The sequence below is a fragment of the Ceratotherium simum genome, chromosome 10, assembly GCF_057802395.1.
Source record: "Ceratotherium simum simum isolate JZ-2026a chromosome 10, ASM5780239v1, whole genome shotgun sequence".
Taxonomy (NCBI): Eukaryota; Metazoa; Chordata; class Mammalia; order Perissodactyla; family Rhinocerotidae; genus Ceratotherium; species Ceratotherium simum.
In genome coordinates this window covers 63,327,946-63,351,081 of record NC_141909.1, presented here as the reverse complement: position 1 = coordinate 63,351,081, position 23,136 = coordinate 63,327,946, and the positions used below count along the sequence as shown (strand labels likewise).

Below are 23,136 nucleotides of genomic sequence, written 5' to 3'. Positions count from 1 at the left end.
GAACAAAGAAAGCAAGCAGTGCAGATGTTGCAAATACTGACTATTTGGAACGTTATACTCCAGAGACCCTACTCTTATCACCCACAGGATAATCTAAAATAATCTTCATATCTTAAAGTTAGCTGGTTAGCACCTTAATTCTATCTGCAATCCTAATTCTCCTTTGCCACGTAACCTAACATATGCACAAATTCCAGGGAGTAGGATACGGACAAATCTGAGGGGCTATTGTTCTGCCCGCCACACTTGCCCAGTCACACAGCTAGTAAGCTGAGCGCTGTGCCTGTGAAATTAATCTACATGCGCTGTTCGCTTAAGCTGGAGGCAGAACTCATGTTACTGGGGGACACTTTCCCTCAATGTTATTGGCATTGTTCTAGAGCAACGTGGAACAACAGTTTTAAAACGCGCCCTTCGTAGGCCCGACTACTCCGAGAGCAGCGCCTCCCGCCAGACCCGGGAAGCTTTCTTCGCCGGCAACCAGAGAGACGACCAGCCGAGTCCGCCCCGCGGAAACGCGCCAGTCTCGGGGGCGGAGGAGCGGACTCCGGTCGCTGGGGACGCGGGTGAGCGGTCCCGCCAGGGGCAGGCGGCCACATGAGGCAGGAGCGCAGCGGGTGGTCGCAGCGAGGGCCGGGGGGCGGGCGGCGCCGACGCGGGGTGGGGGCGGGCGGGAGCCGCGCTCCGGGCGCTCGAGGACTCGCCCCAGCTCCGCCCCGGGCCTGCCTGGGCCGCTCGCCGCGCGCCCGCAGCCCCCTCCTCCCCCCGCGGCCCCCCGCAGCCCCGGGGCTCCGGGCGCGGCGCAGGTGCGGCGCCGGTGGGCGACTGGTCTCCATGGGGCGGTCACGGCGCGCACCTTCTAAACCTAGCCTGCATCTCACTGGTGATCCCGCTTCTGGACTTTTGCAAATCATTTTATCAGTTTTTGGTTGGTATAGGCATGAGAAGGGACACTTCTGCCACATTCAGAGCATGTACAGGTCTTTTAATGATCTTATGCGTGTAATATTGAGTAACGAGCAAATGTGGACAGAAAGGACCAAATGTGGTTTTCAGCTAAGAAAAGTCAGTGGTTACTCGAGCTTATCAGTTACTGTCCATTACATAGAATAAAGACCCTGAAGAAAAAAAGAATAAAGTGTGAGAAAACCTGGCCTCCTTATTAAATCGTGTAATGCCACGGATCAGTTAGAATAGTGGCAAAGAACTTTTTTCTTTCAGGTCCCTAAATATACTGAAAAACCTAACTGCACTTGAATTGTTTTTGAAGGCAATGCGTCTAATTTGGTTATATGGAGAAATTTTTTCTAGAATTGCCTGGTAATTCTATGGTAAACAGGAATACCAAGGAAGTTTTACAGGTCTCTATACTACAGGTTTTGTTTTGTGATTTTTGCTTTACCTGCCATGCTCTCGGTGCCTCATAATTCTTTGTGGTGTGATTTGTAAAAAATAAAACACTACAAGTAAGCTTTCTAAAAATCAAGTAAATTCATTCCAGTGTTTTTTTCTGTAATGAAAAAAATTGCATCACCTTTCTAAGGTTTTGATAATACATGATAATAGCTCCTGTTTATTCAGGGCCTCTTATGTACCAGGCAAAGTGTTAGGAACTTTATATTCATTCTCTCTCATTATTAAGCAGTCCAACTAGCTGCTTCATCCTGGAAGTATAAAAGCGGAGATTGAAGTTCAAAGACTGTGTAACATTTCTTCTTAGTCCCAGGCACCTCCGACTCATCATGTCCCAAAAGGAACTTGTCTCCTTTCTCCATGCCTTTCCCGACATTCCCGCTGCCAGAAAAATCAAAGAAACAAAAAACCACGCACACAGCCATTGTGCCTTTTCTTTCTCTCAAGGAATGGTATTACCATTCACCCAGTTTATGCCAGAAACCTGAGAGATTACCGTGCCCTCTTCTCCCTACTTGTCCCCTGTAAACCTGTCACCAAAAATCTTGGCAATTTTTTCCACGTATCTCCTTCCCATTTTCTTCATCCCCATTGCTACCACCCTATTCCATTCCATCATCATTTCCCTGCCTTTCCTGTTGATTCCATCATCATTTCCCTGCCTTTTCTATTGATTCCATCATCATTTCCCTGCCTTTTCTATTGGAGCCTCTGCTCTCACCCTGCTACCCGCTCCCTTGTCCGATCCATTCACTGTGCAGCCAGACTGCATGGTTTTTCTAATATGCAAATATAATCATATTGCTCTTTTGGTTAAAACCCTTCAGAGACAGCCCATTAATTACCCCAAGGATAAAATACAGCAACCTAAACTTGACTGAAAAAGGTTCAGATAGGGCCCTGTCTGCCTTACTAGCCTGCTACAGTCCTCTTGCAATTCCTTAAACTGAACACAATCATTTTGCTCTTAAATACGCGATTCCCTCTGCCTTGATCTCTCCCTCCTCTTTGCCTAGCCAACTTCCATTCATCCTTCAGGCTTCAGCTTAAATATTCCTAAATTTTCCTAACTTTCCCGGGTATTTCTGCTGTATGCCACTGCAGCTCTTTCTGTAAGCCTCGCTGCCCTACATTTGTTGGAGTCTGTGGTCCCGTTTGCATTGGGGCGTCCATGATGGAGGGACCGTGAGAAATTTGTTCAAGATTATAACCCCATGCGGGTGCTCAGTGCTCGGTGTCTAAGGCAATTGCTGGTGTCCTACCATGGTGATTAGAGCTACTTGGAATTAATTCTACCTTTTGAAAATAGATTTAATTCTCAAATGTTTCTGTTTTTGAATACAGTTTGGGAGAGCCGGTGGTGACCGCGTGAGTGGAGCCGGGCTGTGTGGGTGCCCCAGCATGGATGGCTACGAAGTCCTGAGAGTGATCGGGGAGGGCTCCTTCGGCAGAGCCCTTTTGGTTCAGCAGGAAAGCAGTAATCGGATGTTCGCCGTGAAGGAAATAAGGCTTCCCAAGGTCACTGCTAAAGCAGTTAACTCATGTTGAAAGTGTACATGCAATTTATATAGGAAAACAAGTTCCTGAAGTTTAATATGGAATTGCTCCTTCATGCAAAAGATGTAATGGGTTTATTCAGTAGCTTTACAAGGTGTTGATATATTTTATATGGTTTTTAGGATATTGTACTTAACAGGGGTCAGCCCGGTGGCGCAAGCGGTTAAGTGGGCACGCTGCGCTGCGGCAGCCCGGGGTTCGCCGGTTCGGATCCCGGGCGTGCACCGACACACTGCTTGTCAGGCCATGCTGTGGCAGCGTCCCATGTAAAGTGGTGGAAGATGGGCACGGATGTTAGCCCAGGGCCAGTCTTTCTCAGCAAAAAAAGAGGAGGATTGGCAGATGTTAGCACAGGGCTGATCTCCTCACACACACAAAAAGAGGATATTGTACTTAACAAAAAGAGAGAAAAGTAGTGAAAGTTTAGGTGGTGATTGCTGTTTATTTGATCTCAAAGTGAATAATTTGTGATGGTTTCCAATTTTGTACACTTAAGGGTATAGAGAATCTTTGCCAAAAGCAACTCAGGTGTGATATTAATGAAAAAAGAACATAATATAATGAAGAGCAAAGACCTAAAATGCTAACCTTTGGTATCAGGGAACCTATTCTGTGGATCAGTTTACAGGTTGAATTTCCTGTAAGATGAGGAAGGTGCTGACTTATCACTATTTATCATTGTCTATCATAGTTGTCCCCATATAAAAGAATCCATGCCTTGGAGGCTGCTTAATACTGTTTTGATCAATTTTTAAAAATACATTTTAATAAAATTCTCAGAGTGCTAAGTATTTTTTTCCCCACTGCATTTTTGACCTTGTGTAGTGATTCTCAAGTGGGCATCAGAATCACCTGGAGAGCTTGCTAAAACAGATTGCTGAGCCTCACCCCTGAGATTCTGGTTGAGTAGGTCTGGGCGGGCCTGGGAATTTGCATTTCTAGCAAGTTCCCAGTTGGTGCTGATGCTGCTGGTCTGAGAACCCTTGTGTTGGTACATAATCAATAGCAGTTGCTTAATTGTAAGATAAGTCATTCGAGATTTCATCCTCATAGCGTAAGTTAGGGGATGAACAGTTTGGAAACTTACTTTATAAATCGTCTTTGTCCATCCTTGCTATAGTAATACACCAGTCTGTTATTTCTCATCTGGGCCAGTGGACTGATAAAGTGATGCAGACAGTAAAAACATGAATTCCCTCATTTTTCTTTAAGGATACACTGTTGTTAATTGCATACTGGCTCTCTAAGTCAGGTTATGCTTAGGCGGATGTTTAGACTAGTTTACATTCTATACTTGTAATGGTATAAGGGATCAGCCTAGGCATGCAAAATATAGCCACAGTTGAAAAATCACCACATTTTCTCTTGGAGTTTGATAAACTTATGTTGGGTCAAAGTGCAGGGCTACAAAACTTCATCTGGCATTGAAGTATCCTACAAACCATACTATAATGTTGTAAAGCTATCTATTTTAAAACAAAATATTACATGTACGCTTATTTTAAATCTTTTTCTAGTCTTTCTCTGAGACACAGAATTCTAGGAAGGAGGCTGTTCTGTTAGCCAAAATGAAACACCCCAATATTGTTGCCTTCAAAGAATCATTTGAAGGTAAATACGAATTCCCCCAAATTCGTGCATTTCTGAATTTGATTTATGGCCACTACAGCTTTCCTAAAAGTCTTATATTTGCTTTAGCTGAAGGACACCTGTATATTGTGATGGAATATTGTGATGGAGGAGACCTAATGCAAAAGATTAAACATCAGAAAGGAAGGTTGTTTCCTGAAGATATGGTAAGAGACTGACTTATGTAGTTTCCTTAAGGGTTTAAAAGTAACTTTTCTCATAAAATTTGTGTAAGTTAAAATAAAAGCATTGGTATCTGTGATTATTTGACACACTGGTTAGAAATGACTTATTTCTATATCCAGGCTACTGCTTAATGTTGTCGGGATGTGGCTGCCTAAGATGTTTTTAGGAAGTAAAATAGATATAAGTTTATAAAATATCAAGGACTAAAACTTCCACGTTTAGAAGAATTTCAAAATTATATTACTCATCGTGTTTTATACTAGTTTAAATTTTTGATTTTGTTGTATTGAAATTTTAGAAGACAGGTGGATTTATTTTGTATTTCTGTATCATCAGAAGAATGAGGCCTGCATTTCTGTTTCTTGGGAAGACCTATTCTCAATCTTTTTCCCCCTAAAGTTTAGCATATTCCCTTAAATCTAGAACTTCCTGCCTTTTTAATGGAAAATTGCATACTAAATATTATTGGAATGAATTGACTAAGGAAAATATTTAAATAAACTGCTTTAATGGGGTTTAGTTTGATTTAGAGTATAACATGTTACGAAAGTGTGTTGGTATAAATATATTTCATTTAGAAGCTGTTATTAAAAATATGGGTTCTGTAGAAGGAGATCAACCTTGGCTTCAAATGAATGAATCTCCATAGCAAAAAGAAAAAAAAAATCAGTTTGACATTTAATTCTAGGCCCCTCTTGGCACCTGGAAATTCTAGGTACTATTGACTTGGGATTTATAAGCAGAAAATGCTGACCTCAAAGGATTGTTGACAATATAATGAAATCTTTTAATGTTAACGTGAATATTCTTAAAAAGTAAATGAAAATCTGATGTAATTATTACACTATAAAAAGTTATAGCATATTCATTTCTAAGTGGTGAACTACCTTTATATGTGTGTTTAAGAAGTATTCTTATTTGGTTGAATACAAGAAAAATGTAGTGGGAGTTTTATTAAAATGAATTGCTATTTGGATCATACATAAGATGATGAAACGGATTCACAGCTTTTCTGAATTTCTCTAGGCAACTCTGAATCTTAGTTGACCTATGTAGTTTTTAGGATTTCTGTACTTACATTATGTAAAACTCAGGTCAACTAAGGTCCAGAGATGATTTTTTGGAATTTTGGGTTAAATGAACCAGTTATTGCTTTCTGCAGATTTGCATGCTTTTTTCTTACAGATACTTAATTGGTTTACACAAATGTGCCTTGGGGTAAATCACATTCACAAAAAACGTGTGTTACACAGAGATATCAAATCCAAGGTAAGTGAAATACATTTTTGGGCGTTAAAAAAAACCAAAACGGGGCCCGCCCGGTGATGTAGCAGTTAAGTGTGCGCACTCCAGTGCAGCAGCCCGGGGATTGGAGCCCCGGGCGCGCACGGACAAACCGCTTGTCAAACCATGCTGTGGTGGCGTCCCACACAAAGTTGAGGAAGATGGGCACGGATGTTAGCCCAGGGCCAATCTTCCTCTGCAAAAAGAGGAGGATTGGCAGATGTTAGCTCAGGGCTGACCTCCCCCCACTCCCCCGCCAAAAAAAAAAAACCAAAACGATTTCATTTAGTCTTTTTTCTGTGTTATCCTATTTCCTCTTGGGATATTTTTATTTGATTTATAAATATTTGTCAACCTAATATTTATACTAGCCAAATAAGGTACTACCGGAGAAAAAGTCAATAAATCTCTTTAGTAGTATATATTAATATGTTCCAAGCTCTCTTAGTGACTGCTTACTAAGTCCACATGTTCTCAGATCAAAAATGGTTGAGACTTGGGCCTGCCACTTGGAGTTACCCTGAGACAGGTTCCCAGCTGGTTGGTCAGGCTCTGCTGATGTAATGTGAAGTTTGCTTGTTAGATTTCTAAGGAGTCATCCTGAATTCCCAAGCAGGGGAATGGGTAGCTCTCTAGAGGGTATCTTGTCTTTTTGTGTTCCACTCCGGGACTCGCCTGTCAGCATTTCTACCGTTAATCTCCATCATCAGCAGGCTTTGAAAGACAGCTTCTCTGGAGCCCTCTGCCTCATGTTTGAATGATGGAAGACGTAATCTGAGCTCTTCTTTTTTAATGCAGAATATCTTCCTCACCCAAAATGGAAAAGTGAAACTGGGAGATTTTGGATCTGCCCGTCTTCTCTCCAAGTATGTATGTCTGTTCTATGGTAGTGACAGTAATCAAAACATCCATTCTTCAGGAATGCTCTCTAATCATTCTTTGCATTTTTATGGTTTTAGTCCCATGGCGTTTGCTTGTACATATGTGGGAACACCTTATTATGTGCCCCCAGAAATTTGGGAAAATAGGCCTTATAACAATAAAAGGTAAGTAATGGACTTATTTGGTGCAAGGGTGACTGTTTGGTGACAGGCATTGTAGCCTATCAAGCGAAGTTTGGTTTTTAAAAAACTGTATCTGAAAGCAGTGTAGAATCTAACTTCTCAGGCTTCTAGATGAAAGTCAAAGTTTTCCAGCTGTTTTAATCAGAGCTGAGAGGGGCTAAAAGTAAATGCTGAAAGAAAGGCTAGTCATTTCTAGGGACAATATGAATGGTATCACTGGTTCTCAAACTTTGTTGCTCCCACTTTTAAAAATCCCAAAGTGCAGGTTGCAAGCATACCAATTAAATCAGAATGTCTGTGGGTGGGAAGCAGGCATCAGTAATTTTCCAGGATAGCCAAGTGGTTCTATGTGCAGCAAACTTTGGGAACCACTGGATCATGTCATTAACATTTACAGGACTTGATAAATAAGCACTTGACTGATAGGTTAATTGATTACAAGAAGATAATATGAAGACCTTATGTTTTAAAACATAATTTTTTTCTGAATATAAGTCATATGTGCTTTTTGATGGAGTGGGTGGGCAGGGGGAGGATTGGAAATATAGAGATGTACAAGAAAGGAAATGGCCATCACCCACTTTTTCACAACTATTAATAGCATTTTGGTGGTTTTTTCTATCCATTCATTTTTTCCCCCTAAACCTAGTTTATATACTCTATATACAACTTGGTATCCTGCTTTTTTCACTTTATGTTATATCGTGTTCATTTCACCCTATACTTAAACTCTTCATAAATATTGTTAACGGTTGCATAATATGGCTCTATTGGCTCTTCCAGAATTTACTTAACATTTCTCTGTCGTTGGCCTTATGATGTATTTCCATTTTTCAGTATCATAAACAGTGCTGTGATTATTATACCTCTGATGTCATTGTTTTGCATCATATTCTTGCCATGAATTCTTAGAAGTGGAAACACCTAAAGGCTCTTGTTACCTTCTGCCAAGGGTATGATAATCCATACTAAATAGGTTCTTTTAAGAGTAAAATTGACTGAATTGGGGACAAAACAGTTGTAAAGGGACTTACTGGGACAATTGGGGAGATTTCAGTTTGGACAAAATACTCGATAGTATTACTGAATTAGGGTTAAATTTCTTGGATGTGATAATGGTATTGTGTTCATGAGGGAGAGTGTCCTTGCTCTTAGGAGATACGTGCTGGCGTGTTTAGGGGTAAAGTGTGTGATGTCTGCAACCTTTTTTTCAAGAGATGCAGATATACGTGGAAGAGGGAAACAGCACACAAACGTGGCAAATGTTAACAATCGGGGACCCTAGGAAGAAGCATGTGGGCGTTTACAACTTTTTTGTAGGTTTCAAACTTTAAAAAATTAAAAGTTGGGGGAAACGGTTGATAAAAACCATTAATTATTAGTTAAAAAGAAAAGAATATCGTCTAAGTCTGGAGGATGACAACTAGGTGGTGAGAATGTTGGAGATGCTTAACATGAAGAACGATGGGCGTATGGGACAAACTATAGAACTCTTTTCTGATTTTTGAAGGACAATTTTTTGGAAGAATGAGTAGTCTTGTTCTCTTTGTTTTTGGAGGTAGAGCTAACACGGGGTGAAGAGAGTTCCCAGAAGACACATTTTGGCTTGTGATAAGGAAGAATGCTATCCCTTAGAGCCATCCAACAGGGGCACACACTGTGCCTGAGGTGGAGAGCTGTCCCTCAGGAGATGTGATCAAAGGTCTGGTATTGCGCAGAGAGGGTCTGGGTGAAAGTTGCGCTGAATGACTTCTAAAGTCCTTCTTCCAACTATGATTATCTGAGTCCACTAAGATTCCCTCTTGCACCAAATACTACCGAAGTGATACCTGAACCACCCTGATTTGGAGGAGTGAGGGTTGGGGAGCAGAGAGTTTTATTGTGAGCATTACTATTAGTAAGTATCTAAGTGTTAGACCAAAATTGCTGTATATTTTATTTTAATAACTAGGAATTACTTGTAATATCTAATTAAAAGTACAGTAATTTTTCATTTTTTTTGTATTAGAAAATACATATATTTTCATATGATTGCTCAACCCACTTGTCATTACCTTGCTTCTTTATGCTTCTAGTGACATCTGGTCCTTGGGATGCATTCTGTATGAACTCTGTACCCTTAAGCATCCAGTAAGTATGGCATGCAAAATAGAAAAAGAGCCTCTTGTCATATCTGATTAAGTCTTAAGTAATGTGCCAAATTCCATTTGGCATTTTGCTTCCCTAGGATGAATTCTTTATGAAAGTTTTCGTTTGTGTCCATTGCTGTCATCTGTGCCTTGAGCCACTTTGTAGCATATACTAACAGGAAATTTCCATTATTTAGTTCTTGTAGTTCTATATTTAGCTTGCCTGCCTGCCTGCCTTTCTTCCTTCCTTCCTTCTTTTCCTCCCTTCCTTTCTCTCCCTCCGTTTTTTTTTGCTATTCTTAATTTTTTTTATTTTGATAGAATACATATAACCTGAAATTTACCATTTTAACCATTTTTAAGTGTACAATTCAGTGGCATTAATTACTTTACAATATTGTGCAATCATCTCTAATATCTATTTGCAAAACTTTTCCATCACCCCAAACTGAAACTCTATACCCATTATTCAGTAACTTCCCCTCCTCCTCTCCCCACATCTCCTGGTAACCCCTGATCCACTTTCTGTCTCTATGAATTTACGTATTCTAGATATTTCATATAGGTGGAATTAATTATACAATATTTTTCTTTTGTGTCTGGCTTATTTCATGTATCTTAATATTTTCAAAGTTTGTCCATGTTGTAGCATGTGTCAGAATTTCATTCCTTTTTATGAGTGAATAGTATTCCATTGTATGTTTGTACCATGTTTTGTTTATGCATTCATCTGTTGATGGACATTTGGGTTTCCACCTTTTGGCTGTTATGAATAATGCTGCCCTGAATGTGGGTGTACAAGTTTCTGTTAGAATCCCTGTTTTCCATTTTTTTGAATATGTATGTAGGAATGGAATTGCTGGGTCATATGCTAATTGTATGTTTAGCTTTTTAAGGAACTGCCAAACTGTTTTCCAGAGTAGCTGCACCATTTTTAAATATATCTTTTTGCAGTTAGATTTCACTTATCATGTGAATTTCTTCTGTAACTGAAATATCGTGAGAAAATAGACTTTGTCCTATTATATTATGTATTTTTTCAGGGTATTTTAAGAAATAATTTAACAAAAAAGAGATTAAATAACTTGCCCTGCCTGCTCAGCAGTTGTTTTTTACACAGAACTAACAATCATAACACTGATCCCTATTAGGTCTTAGCTTTGCATAGAAATAAATTCTGTTCTTTGGGCACGAGTTGAAACTTGGCCTTAGCAAGCATTTTTACAGATGTGCTTGAGAGCATGTGGCGCTCACGAGAGTGATGCTTGAGAAAAATCCTTCACCACCGCTTGATGAAGGTAACTCAAACTGAAGGCGTGCACTGTTAATGACAGGTCTTCCTTAAAAATAGTGGCCTGTAACGCCAGCTGCATAATTAGAACAACTTGGGAAACTTTAAAAAATGCTGATGCCTAGGAACACTCCAGACAACACTTGAATTAAAATCTCTGAGGGGGTCCTGGGCATTAGTGTTTTTAAAACAGATAATTCTAATGTGCAGCCCAGGTGGAGAACCACTATTGTATACAAATAAAATTATCTTTAAAATTCTAATATCTTGGGCCGGCCCCATGGCTTAGCAGTTAAGTGCGTGCACTCCGCTGCTGGCGGCCCGGGTTCGGATCCCAGGCGCGCACTGACGCACCGCTTCTCTGGCCATGCTGAGGCCGTGTCCCACATACAGCAACTAGAAGGATGTGCAGCTATGACATACAACTATCTACTGGGGCTTTGGGGGAAAAATAAATTAATTAATTAAAATAAATAAATAAATAAAATTCTAATATCTTATTAATGTCCCTGATTTTTCTTTTTCATCAACTTACATATACATGTTGTATTTTTTCTAGTAAAAAACTTTTCTGGTAAGAAAAATTTCTAGTAAGAAAATTTTTTTTTTGTTTTGCGGGGAAGATTAGCCCTGAGCTAACATCCGATGCCAATCCTCCTCTTTTGTCTGAGGAAGATTGGCCGTGGGCTAACATCCGTGCCCATCTTCCTCTACTTTATATAGGACACCACCACAGCATGGCTTGACAAACGGTGTGTCGGTGTGCGCCCGGGATCTGAACCTGCGAAACCCGGGCCGCCGAAGCGGAGAGCACACACTTAACTACTGCGCCACTGGGCCGGCCCCAGAAAAATTTTTCTAGTAAGAAAAATATTTTTTCCTAGAGTAAGTATTAAGGAGTATAGTGTCCTAAATATTTGGCACACAATCTGTTGTCTCTTGTTTGCTTTAAGGAGAACCTTTAGGAAATGCAGAAACTTGGTATAATGGGTAAAAAGCCTGAGACAAAGCAGATTCAATCTTATTTTTTGTTACCTGAATTTTTCCTTTGTTATATATTGGTTTTTCCTTTTTCATAGCTTCACTTGTATATTTTATTAATAGGGTAATGCTCTTCCAAGGCTGAATGCCAACATGTTCTAAATACATATTACCAGGGCTGACATCTACTGTTAATGCCAGTGTGTTTATTATGCAGTGAAAACTTTTTAAATGTTATTCTGGTGTGTCATTTTGTATCCCACTCTGTTATTGTCAAATTTTAATGACTACCTTGATGACGTGAAAGGTAAAAAGGATTTTGCAGTGGAAGTTTAAAACTGGAAATGTCTAAAGTGCGCATTACCCGGGAGCAGGATTTCTGAGGAGGAGTGAAACAAAGGAGTGTTACATTTATTATAAGCCTGTTAGTATCATTTGACTGTTTAAAAAGCCATATGTATGTATTACTTTGATTTTTTTATTTTATTTTATTTATTTATTTTTCCCCCAAAGCCCCAGTACATAGTTGTATGTCATAGTTTGCACATCCTTCTAGTTGCTGTATGTAGGACGCAGCCTCAGCATGGCCGGAGAAGCAGTGCATTGGTGCGCGCCCAGGATCCGAACCCGGGTCGCCAGCAGTGGAGCGCGTGCACTTAACCGCTAAGCCACGGGGCCGGCCCTGATTTTTTAAATATATTAAAAATGTATCTGCCAAAACACTGACTATGACTTATAAAATACCTAAAGCAGGCATTGATGTGAGACTGTCTAGATGGTGAAGTTTTTCACTATTTATGTTTACCTTTCTCCTGAACCACCTTCAGATTTTAGGATAGTATCTGAAGGACACCACTAGGAAGAAAAATGACCAGGTAGCAGATCCATTTATAAAATTAAAATCATTCATATTGGGCCGGCCCCGTGGCTTGGCGGTTAAGTGCGTGCTCTCCGCTGCCGGCGGCCCGGGTTCGGATCCCGGGTGCGCACCGAGGCACCGCTCCTCCGGCCATGCTGAGGCCGCGTCCCACATGCAGCGGCTAGAAGGATGTGCAGTTATGACAGACAACTATGTACTGGGGCTTTGGGGGAAAAATAAATAAATAAAATCTTTAAAATCATTCATATCAATTCAATTCAGCTGGTATCTTCTTCTTTTCATTTTCTTTCCTCGTATCTGCTCTTACAGTTCAATTTTACTTTTTAGTTTCAGGCAAATAGTTGGAAAAGTCTTATCCTCAAAATATGTCAGGGGTCCATGAGCCCCCTGCCATCTCGTTATTCCTATGAGCTTCAGCATCTCATCAAGCAGATGTTTAAGAGGAATCCCTCACATCGTCCTTCAGCTACCACCCTTCTCTCTAGAGGCACTGTGTCCAGGCTCATCCAGAAGTGCTTACCCCCGGAGGTATGACACCTGCTGGGCTGACTGTGAACAGTTTTCCAGTGTGTGATAAAACGGTTATCTTTTAAACACAATTACATGCTTGTAAAAATTCAAATAATGCAGAACTATATACAAAAAATAAAAAGTTAGAACTTTCTCTCTCTCTTCTTCTCTCTTCCACGATGCTATTCCCCAAGTCTGATCACAGGTGTAGTTTGCCTATCCTTCCAGATCTTTTTCTAGACATACATAAAAATGTCTATTTGTCTATCTGTCTAAATTACATGTGTTTTTTAAATGGCATTTTTACCTTTCAACTTTAAATACTGTGGAGAAGAATATGGATAATTACATGACATGGCAGTGTCTAAAGAAAAATGTATTTCACATCTTTAAATTCTCTACTTAAAATTTTTAGATCATCACAGAATATGGTGAGCAGATATTAGAAGAAACCAAAGAATCTAAGCATAGTACACCAAGAAAAAGGGGTAAGAATTTTGGAAAGCTTATTTTTTGTTGTGTTCTTTTAAAACGTAATTTAAATTTAAATTAAAAAACAGAGAAAAATACAATTTCAAGTTATTAGAGATGATTTTCGGAGATATTCCTCAAATCATAATTTTCTTTTTGTTACTTCAGGCATGATTCTGTACTGAATCTTATCACATTTAGTTTGCCAGGGATCAAAAAAAGCCTACTTTGGAGATTTTAGTGATGTAAAGATTGTTCTTGGTTTCATTATTAGTTTGTGATGGGTCAGGTACAAGGCTCCTGTGGCCTGGCCTAGGAATCTAACCATGAAATTATAACGTTCATCTTATAGGAAATTGTATCCCCAAGTTTCTGGAGAACCGCCTTGTAAAAAAATTTTTAAAAATAGAGCCTTTTTGAAAGTTTGGAACTGTCCACATGATAGCTGCACAAAATTTCCATACATCTATAGTCTGTCCTGAGCAAATTCCAGATGTAATTTATTGTCTCTCTCTCTCTTTTTTTTTTTTTTGCGAGGAAGATCGGCCCTGAGCTAACATCTGCCAGTCCTCCTCTTTTTGCTGAGGAAGACTGGCCCTGGGCTAACATCCGTGCCCATCTTCCTCCACTTTATATGGGATGCCGCCACAGCATGGCCTGACAAGTGGTGCATCGGTGCGCACCTGGGATCCCAACCGGCGAACCCCAGGCCACCTCAGCAGAGCGTGCGCACTTAACCGATTGCGCCACGGGGCCGGCCCCTATTGTCTCTTTTGAGGTTGTCAGCTCTTCATTTTTTCAAAGCTATTTTTGTTCCTTTTTATCTGTCGTCAATGACAGATCTTCCATCTGAAGAGATCCAACAAAGATAGTAGATGTGAACAAAATAAGAGGGAAGAGTTAAGAAGTATAGATCATCCACTGTTGGGACATGTTGCTAAACCTCCACAGTTTGGTGCTCATTATCCTAGTATTATATTCTACAAAAGAAGCATTTCGAGGGGGCTGGCCCCGTGGCTTAGCAGTTAAGTGTACGTGTTCTGCTACTGGCGGCCCAGGTTTGGAACCCCGGCGCGCACTGACGCACTGCTTGTCTGGCGGTGCTGAGGCGGCGTCCCACATACAGCAACTGGAAGGATGTGCAATTATGACATACAACTATCTACTGGGGCTTTGGGGAGAAAAACGGAAAAAAAAAAAAAGGAGGAGGATTGGCAATAGATGTTAGCTCAGGGCAGGTCTTTTTTTTTTTTTTTTAATAATTTTTATTTATTTATTTTTCCCCCCAAAGCCTCAGTAGATATTTGTATGTCATAGTCACACATCCTTCTAGTTGCTGTACGTGGGACGTGGCCTCAGCATGGCCGGAGATGTGGTTCGTCGGTGCGCGCCCGGGATCCGAACCCGGGCCGCCAGCAGCGGAGCGCGCGCACTTAACCGCTAAGCCAGGGGGCCGGCCCAGGGCCGGTCTTCCTCAGCAAAAAGAGGGGGATTGGCATGGATGTTAGCTCAGGGCTGATCTTCCTCGCACACACACACAAAAAGAAACATTTTGAAAACAGTCCTGTTTTCTTAAAGTTAAATTTTAAATGTTATTTTTGTAAGAATGTAAACGCTTCTAGTGATGTAAACCTTTCAGTCTTATTATTCAGCCTTTTCTTTATTACGTAAGAGATAGCCAGTTCCCCTTGTTTCAGCAGTTTGTTTTAGTGTTAATTTTACTTTAGATACTGTTTTCTAGCTTTTGTTCATATCCCAGGGTAGTCGGAAATTAGTTTTAAAATGCTGGGCGCCAACAACACAAACAGACTAAGAAAAGTTTCAAGATAGTTTGGAAAAGTGGAGTTCTGCAATTTCTAAAAAGAGAGGAATAAAGCAGCGGAGAAGTGCCACCATATTGGGACCATGTGTTTGGTGGCATCTCCATCTAGTCTGTGGACAGTGAGATCAGAACAGTGAAAGCTATGTGAGGGCAGGGACCACATCTGATTTGCTCACCGTTGTATCCTTAGTGCCTGTCGTCATAGATACTCAATAGCAATTTTTTAAAAAATGTGGAACGAATGAGGAACATGGACTGCAGAGCTCTGCCACAGGAAAATCAGGCAGGAGCCGTCCTTACCAAAGGGGCGGGTTGTCAGAGTTCTCCCTAACTGCTGCTGGTCCCTTGTGAGGGAAACCTATTCCACCTGCGATAATAGTTGTCAGGAAAAGCACAGACTCAGTAGCTGGCTTGTACTCAAGTGATAATGACCTTCTGAGTATGGAGTGTCTTACCTCCTAGTGCCTAAATGGGCATAAGTGAATAGAGCTGTCTTAACTTTCAGATGTTAACGTTAGGAATAAAATAGCAGAAACAGCCTCTTTTAACAGCTGAGGTGTATTGCTAGGCGATTAAAGCTTAGTGTCATATTCAGGCTAATACTTTGCTTCTTTGACTTTAATTCATTTGTCTCTCAAGCTTTATGCAAATCACATTAGGAGACTTTCTCTTTCTGCCTTCTCTTTTCTCTTTAACAGACCCCAGCAGAAGCAGGGTAGCTTTGGAAAATGAAGCAAGCACAATGGTAAGTGCTTTAAAATTAAATTTATAAAACAACCATCTAGTGGGTACCCAGTACCATTAGATGCTGTGGGATATTTGGAAGACTGACCTGGTCCCTCCAGTCCAGTGGTTTTTCATCTGTTGGCACATGAAGTCCTGGGTGGGTAGCTGTCGTCCTGCACTGCCAGCTGAGCCACTTTAGATTGCCATTTCTTTTGTTTGTTTCTTCATTTTTAATTTAATTTTGGTAATTTTATACAGTCATATAACCACCACCACAATCCAGTTATAGAAATCTCATCGCCCTGAAAAGTGTCCTCGTGGCCCTTTGCAGACAATCACGACTCCTGTCCCAGGCAGCCACCACTACAACTTTAATACCACCTATAGTGGAAACGTCAGTGTTTCCACCGTAAAAAGGGTGTGAGTGTGATATGTAAACAGAATGGAGAAAGAACTAACAAGGAAGTCAGGTAACAGAAGAGTTGAGGTAGGAGAGAGTCGTGGGCAGGCCGGCAAGGTGTGACAGGCAAGAAGGCATCACGGAGTGGTGCTGAGCCAGGAGTAGTGTGGAGGCTGCTGCAGACCGGTGACTCTCAGTGGGGACGAGAGACCAGAATCCCCTGAGGGCTTTTAAACTGCTCATCACCACCATCCCTCCAAGATTCTGACGACTTTGTCCATGGGAGGACCTTTGAAATCACGGCCCCTAGATGTGTGCGGAGGGAAGTTTGAGAACCATTGTATAGAAATAAGAAAACAATGTGCCAGCTATGGCCTGCTGTTTAATATATGTATTCATTCAACATATCATTGAGAACCTATGTGCTGGAGACTGTCTAGGCCCTGGATGTGTATTTCTTCTCACAATATATGCAGATTTAGTAAAGACTAGATAGTGTTACTATACTGCATGAAATCAGGAGCTTAGATAATTTGGAAAAATGCCAAATTAAGTGGGAACATTTTGACTATATATAATAACTATAAAATATTTTGATATATCCAGCATGAAAAGCCCAGTATAGCAAACCATGTTGAAATGTTTTATTACTCCTTTCCTCTATAAAGACCTCTTAAATATCTCTGTCATTTTTATGTATCCTTTTCATATTTGCAATGATATTAATGGCTAGTAACGTATATGACTATTAATATACATATATGCATATTATGTGGCTTTTAATATACACAGACATCTATGGTGTATATGGCTATTAATATACATGTATGTATGGGGTTCTGTGGTTATTAAGTTTTTATTATTTTGTTTGTTTGTTTGTTTTTTGGGTTTTTTTGTGTGTGAGGAAGATCGGCCCTGAGCTAACATCTGCCAATCCTCCTCTTTTTGCTGAGGAAGACTGGCCCTGAGCTAACATCCATGCCCATCTTCCTCCACTTTATATGGGACGCCTGCCACAGCATGGGCTGACAAGTGGTGCATCCGTGTGCACCCGGGATCCGAACCAGCGAACCCCGGGCTGCCCCAGAGGAGTGCGTGCACTTAACCGCTTGCACCACTGGGGCGGCCCCTATTAAGTTTTTAAATTCATTAATCTTTATTTAAAATTAAAATAGCTGACTTTGCATACTTGTTTACCTTTTTTGCAGCAATTCAAGCATATTTAATCTGTATTTTTAATCTCTTTTATAGCAAGTGGAAGAACAAGGTAGAAAGTGTAGCCACACAGATTTAGAAAGCATTAATCAAAATTTGGTTGAAAGTGCATTGAGGAGAGTAAACAGAGAAGAGAAGGGTAAGTTATTCAAATTCTAACCATTGTATAGGTGGGGAGTTGGGGAGTATAGAAGGAATACCAATTTTCACCTTACTAGGTTGTAGGTGTCATAAGCAAGTGGGCAGGCAGATTTTTGTTTGCTTATCCAGTAATTTATTTAATGGTACAGGAATATTTTATTTACCCATAAAAAAAGAGAAAAGAGTGTTTATTAATAAGAGGCTTTAGAAAAAATAGTATTTGTTGTGCTGTCCACCATAAAAAGCATGGCATACAGTGTGTATCTAAGTCTTCTCGGGGCTTTATTCTTGTACATTGCATAATATGTAAGTATATACGTATTGTTCTTTATTTTATTTTATTTTATTTTTTTTTGTGAGGAAGATCAGCCCTGAGCTAACATCCATGCCAATCCTCCTCTTTTTGCTGAGGAAGACCAGCTGTGAGCTAACATCTATTGCTAGTCCTCCTCCTTTTTTTCCCCAAAGCCCCAGTAGATAGTTGTATCTTATAGTTGCACATCCTTCTAGTTGCTGTATGTGGGACGCGGCCTCAGCATGGCCGGAGAAGCGGTGTGTTGGTGTGCGCCAGGGATCCGAACCCGGGCCGTCAGTAGCAGAGCGCGTACGCTTAACCACTAAGCCACGGGGCCGGCCCCCGTATTGTTCTTAAATTTCACTTGAGTGATTAGTTTTACCTTTTCATTTGGATTTTTTTTTTCATTTCCTTTACTACTTAGACTTGAAAGGACATTGTTCTTATATCTAAATTTGAAAGAGAGGCCGGCCCCGTGGCTGAGGCCGCGTCCCACATACAGCAACTAGAAGGATGTGCAGCTATGACATACAACAATCTACCGGGGCTTTGGAGGGAAAAAATAAATAAATAAAATCTTTAAAAAAAAAAAAAAAGAAAGAAAGAGAAAAGAAATACTTCTGTATTTTGTTAGAGAAATACTTCTGTACTGTTCACCAACGATCAGCTGTCCTTAATATGTGTGGATATAGACGAATAAATAAGATAATACCCTTAGCAATCCTTTTTTACATTTTGAAATCAGATAATAGATCAGTCCAGCCGAGGACAGCCAGTTCACCAGGTCATCTCAGGCGACAGTGGGAGAAAAATGTCTCCAGTACAGCTCTGACAGCTTTGGAAAATGCGTCCTTACTCACCTCCAGTTTAACAGCAAAGGATGATAGAGGTTAGTAGTTAGATCGAATACTATTATTTTATTGTAGAACATTTTCTAATAGTTGTTTAATGGGCTAGAGATTTTTTTGGTTTTTTTAAACGTCACTCTGTGCAAGACATTTGGTGTCACACATCAGAGTGGTGCTCATACAGGTGAGTGAAATAGATTTTAGTAGAGAGTGAAATATAATTAACTTTGAAATATGATCTGGAAGATAGATGCTGAAAATCTTTTTTATTTGGCACTAATTTTTATCTTTTCACAACTAGGTGGTTCTGTAATAAAGTACAGTGAAAATAATCCCCGTAAGCAGTGGCTCAAAGAAACTCCAGAAACCTTGTTGAACATGCTTAAGAATGCTGATCTCAGCTTGGCCTTTCAAACTTATACAATCTATAGACCAGGTGATTTGTGTCTATTACATAACTGTGGAAACACTTTGATTTTTTAAAAATTGTGGTAAAAGATATATAACATAAAATTTACCATTTTAACCATGTTTAAGTGTACAGTTCAGAGGCATTAAGTACATTCACGTTGTGCAGCCATCACCACCATCCATCTCCAGAACTTTTTCCATCTTCCACATCTGAAACTCTGTACCTGTTAAATAATAACTCTCCATTTCTCCCTCCTGGAAACTCTTTGATTTTAAAGTTATAAAATAATTCATAGCATTATATTTTTAGGTTTTCTTGAATCTTTTCTAGCTAGTTTTAAGCTATAATTAAGTTTTCCCATATCACTTCATTACTTCTGTTTGCTCATTTGTTTGCTTATTTTAACAATCATGTGATGACTGTTTGAAGAGTAGCCCATTTTTACCATCAAATACACCATTGCTTCAGTGACTCTTTGGTTCAGACTTCATCATAATAAATTTAGACAAACTTCAAGATTTCTTTTGCAGTATAGTTGAATTCTCTTATATTGAAAAGAGCTCATAAAAGATGAACAATTAGGATTTTATGTTTTTTTACTGTTTCCACAGACATTTTCACTAAAATTGTACAAAGTAACCTTTTATAATACTATCCTTAGGAATCTAGGCCAAAGGACTGCATTAAGGGTGTGTACATTTGTGTGTGTGTGCATGTGTGTATAATTTTGATAATTCAGTTGGTTACTAAAGCCATCTTGCTAGGTTCAGATTTAAGATAAATTATATCGAGAAGAGCATACAATGAGATGGCAAGTCTCGACTGTATTTACTGGAACAGATTTAGCTGTATTTGTTTATTTGGTCAGAATTTATTGAGCCCCTAACATGTTAGGTTAAGATAAAAAAAAAAGAATAAAACACAATTTCTTCCCTGAAGGAGTTTTTCATCTGAGAAACCAGCACACAAGTAGAGAGTTTTAGCTGTGTACCATGTGTTCTGAAAGAGCTGTGCGCAGACTCTTATAGGAGCCCCGAGGATAAGGTGATGCACAGGAGGAAGGTCTGAGGAAGGTTAATGGCTGTGAATTTTGATTTAGCCATTTTAGGTCCTAGATTTTGTTTCTGGTCTAATGATGAAGTTTTCGACATTTCAGAAAAGTCACTGTTTAAAAAATATATCATAACTCTATTTTGAAAGGATTTTTGTAAAGCTTTAGCCCACATTGTTATGTTAGGTTATTGTTTTGTAAGCAAACATCCAAAAGTAATTACCATCTCGAAAGTTTTTAAAAGCCTGCATGTAATCTTTCTTTAATTTCCTAATTTTATTGTCCTCCATTGGGAAAACTTAGGGGTGGGAGAAGCTCAAAGGAAAAAAAAGAAAACTGTAATCCTACTATTCAAAGATAACTTTTAATGTTTTAATATAGGTTCTTATATTTGAGGGTTTTAATTGTAATTTTCTGAATTTTTTCTTTTGAAGAAAGTATTATTTTAAAATTTAAAACACATACTGATGCTTATTGGGCCTGTTTCGTGCCAGAAATCATGCTGGGTGGTACGGGGAGGCACTACAAAAGAAATCTAGAAGATGGCATTGTCCTCAATTAGACAGCAAACTTTTGAAGGGTTTTAGTCCAACATGCATGAAATAAGTAAATACTGTTTAAATTGGCATAATTTCTGTTAATATTCCTCTGAAGGGTCAGAAGGGTTCTTGAAAGGCCCCCTGTCTGAAGAAACAGAAACATCAGACAACGTTGATGGAGGTCACGATTCTGTCATTTTGGATCCAGAGAGACTCGAACCTAGGCTGGATGAGGAGGACACGTATGTTGTGATATACGTAGAAAGCTTTAGTTGGCGTGTGTGTGATTTAAATTATACCTTAATAAGTTCAGGTTTACTAGAAGCTGCTTATATTACTTTACATCATGAATGAATATTTATATATTGATCTTTTGTCTGGGGTGGGTAATGAGTTACAATATTATCACAGAATTCCTAACTGAGCCATGTGTTTATAATCTTTCAGCTTGGACATATTATTTTTTAGTATACTAGCTTTTATATTGAAAAAGTTATAGAAAGAGTGAAAGAAGTGATCTTTTGGAAGAGGAACATTTTTTTTCTCTGTTCAAATACCTTATGGAGCTCATTTTTCAAAAATGTAACGTTGTTATGTTGGCATTCTGCTTTGAATCCATCAACAGATACTTACTGTGCTCCTCATATGGAGGCTTAATATCCAAATTGTTTTTTCACAGGGACTTTGAGGAAGAAGATGACAACCTTGACTGGGTGTCAGAACTGAAGCAGCGAGCTGGCTGGCAAGGTGTCTGATGGATAATGCTGAAGGAAACGTTCTTAGTCACATTGAGTAGATGTTTCAAATGAGGAGTTAATGTTTGGATAATAATTAACTCACGAAATGTATATTTTCCTTTGGAAACAGTTTGAAGAGGGAGAAACTGTGAATATTTAAAATTGTTCCAGATTAGTATCACGAGGTTTAAAAAATCTAGAACTGTGAGTTTTTGAACTCAGAGGAGAAGGCATAGGATAATGGGAATGAGCTTTGGGCTTTGTGGTCAGATAGAACAGAAATGGGATGCTACCATGTACTGTTGGTGTGACTGTGGGAAATTATTTAACCTCCAAGAGCCCGAATTTCCTTAACTATAAAATGGAGATAATAATGCCTAGCTCACAGGGATGCTGACCATGGACCATTACAGCAGCCCATAATGTTCTTATTTGCATTGTTATGATTTGTGTTTATTACTATCTAACTCTTTTTACATTTCCTAAAGGTTTGAGGATCTGAATATATTTAATTAAAATAATGTGTGCGATTTTTCAGTAAGACCTATTTTTGGGTAGTGATCAATGATCTTCACCAGCTACCAGGCATCCTTAAATACAGCCCATCCCTCACAGGATGCACAGAGCCCAGCTTGGAGGATCAGTTGTGGGCAGGGTGGGTGGGCCACAGATCCTGTCAGAAGTTGGCAGTCCTGTACACAAGAAAGAAATAGAGCCAAAGATGAGTTGATATGGGAAGTATCAGAAACTAGAGAGTGTTGTGAAACTATTGCTAATGAGGGGGAGGGGGATCCCAACAGGTATGGGTCACCATGACACACCTGTGCTGAGTCCTGTCATTTAATACTGTGATGCTTTAGGGAGGTGAGAATATTTTACTAAAGAAGAAATAGCCTCCTCTCAGGGATCCCACAGGGGCAAGTATGGAAATAGCGCAAGCCTGACCTGATATAGGGAACAATACTCAAGTGAAGAATGGGTGAAATAGTTGTGAAACTGCAGTAGGATCATTACTAAGGATCTGCTGAAATATGGAATAACATACATCTTTTAAAGATTTAAACAATTCTTTTATCTTAACATGCAAAAACTGTGGTATAGATCCCTCACCCCTACACACTTTATTTACACTTAGACATTTGGTCATCTTTAGTCTCCTCTTGTCACTGACAGTCTCTCAGTCTTTTCTTATTTTTCAAGACCTTGATGTTTTGAAGAGTATTGGATAGGTATTTTGTGGAATGTCCCTCAATTGGAGTTTATCTGTTTTTCTCATGATGTGACTGAGCTTAAGGAGTTTGGGGAAGAATACTACAGAGGTGAAATGCCCTTCCCATCACCTTGTGTCAGGGGGTATATGATCTCAACATGGCGTGATCACTTGGTGAAGGCACTGTCTGCCAGGTTCCCCACTGTAAAGTCACTAATTTTCCATTTCCGTGCTCTCTTCACTCTAAGGGAGTAACTACGTCCAGCCTGTACTCAAATGGAGAGGAATTAAGCTCTACCTCCGGGGGGGTATAATCCAGTACTATGTCATTTGTTTTGTTGCTTA

General features: G+C 39.7%; 1 protein-coding gene across 3 annotated transcripts; it reads left to right on the top strand.

Annotated features, from left to right (window-relative positions):
- Positions 1–421: 421 nt before the first annotated feature.
- Positions 422–22,104, top strand: NEK3 (NIMA related kinase 3). Of its 3 annotated transcripts, XM_087436118.1 has the most exons (16): positions 423–566; positions 2,758–2,931; positions 4,488–4,581; positions 4,669–4,766; positions 5,971–6,054; positions 6,868–6,935; positions 7,029–7,115; positions 9,209–9,263; positions 12,742–12,942; positions 13,340–13,412; positions 15,916–15,962; positions 17,595–17,697; positions 18,740–18,883; positions 19,144–19,278; positions 20,960–21,086; positions 21,524–22,104. In XM_087436118.1, the coding sequence occupies exons 2-16, from the start codon at positions 2,815–2,817 to the stop codon at positions 21,597–21,599; spliced, it is 1,509 nt and encodes a 502-aa protein (XP_087292244.1). In that variant the 5' UTR covers positions 423–566; positions 2,758–2,814; the 3' UTR covers positions 21,600–22,104. The 3 variants fall into 3 exon arrangements, with proteins under 3 accessions (XP_087292243.1, XP_087292244.1, XP_087292242.1); XM_087436117.1 differs by having other exon boundaries at positions 422–566; positions 4,488–4,766; XM_087436116.1 differs by lacking the exon at positions 7,029–7,115 and having other exon boundaries at positions 447–566.
- Positions 22,105–23,136: the final 1,032 nt, after the last annotated feature.

What these genes read in the sequence shown, in the direction of transcription:
- NEK3 (XM_087436117.1), top strand. Translation starts at nt 2,815, where the DNA reads ATGGATGGCTACGAAGTCCTGAGAGTGATCGGGGAGGGCTCCTTCGGC. An exon ending in TAGTACACCAAGAAAAAGGG is followed by an intron (nt 13,413 to 15,915) that starts GTAAGAATTTTG and finishes TCTCTTTAACAG; the next exon opens with ACCCCAGCAGAAGCAGGGTA. An exon ending in TTATACAATCTATAGACCAG is followed by an intron (nt 19,279 to 20,959) that starts GTGATTTGTGTC and finishes ATTCCTCTGAAG; the next exon opens with GGTCAGAAGGGTTCTTGAAA.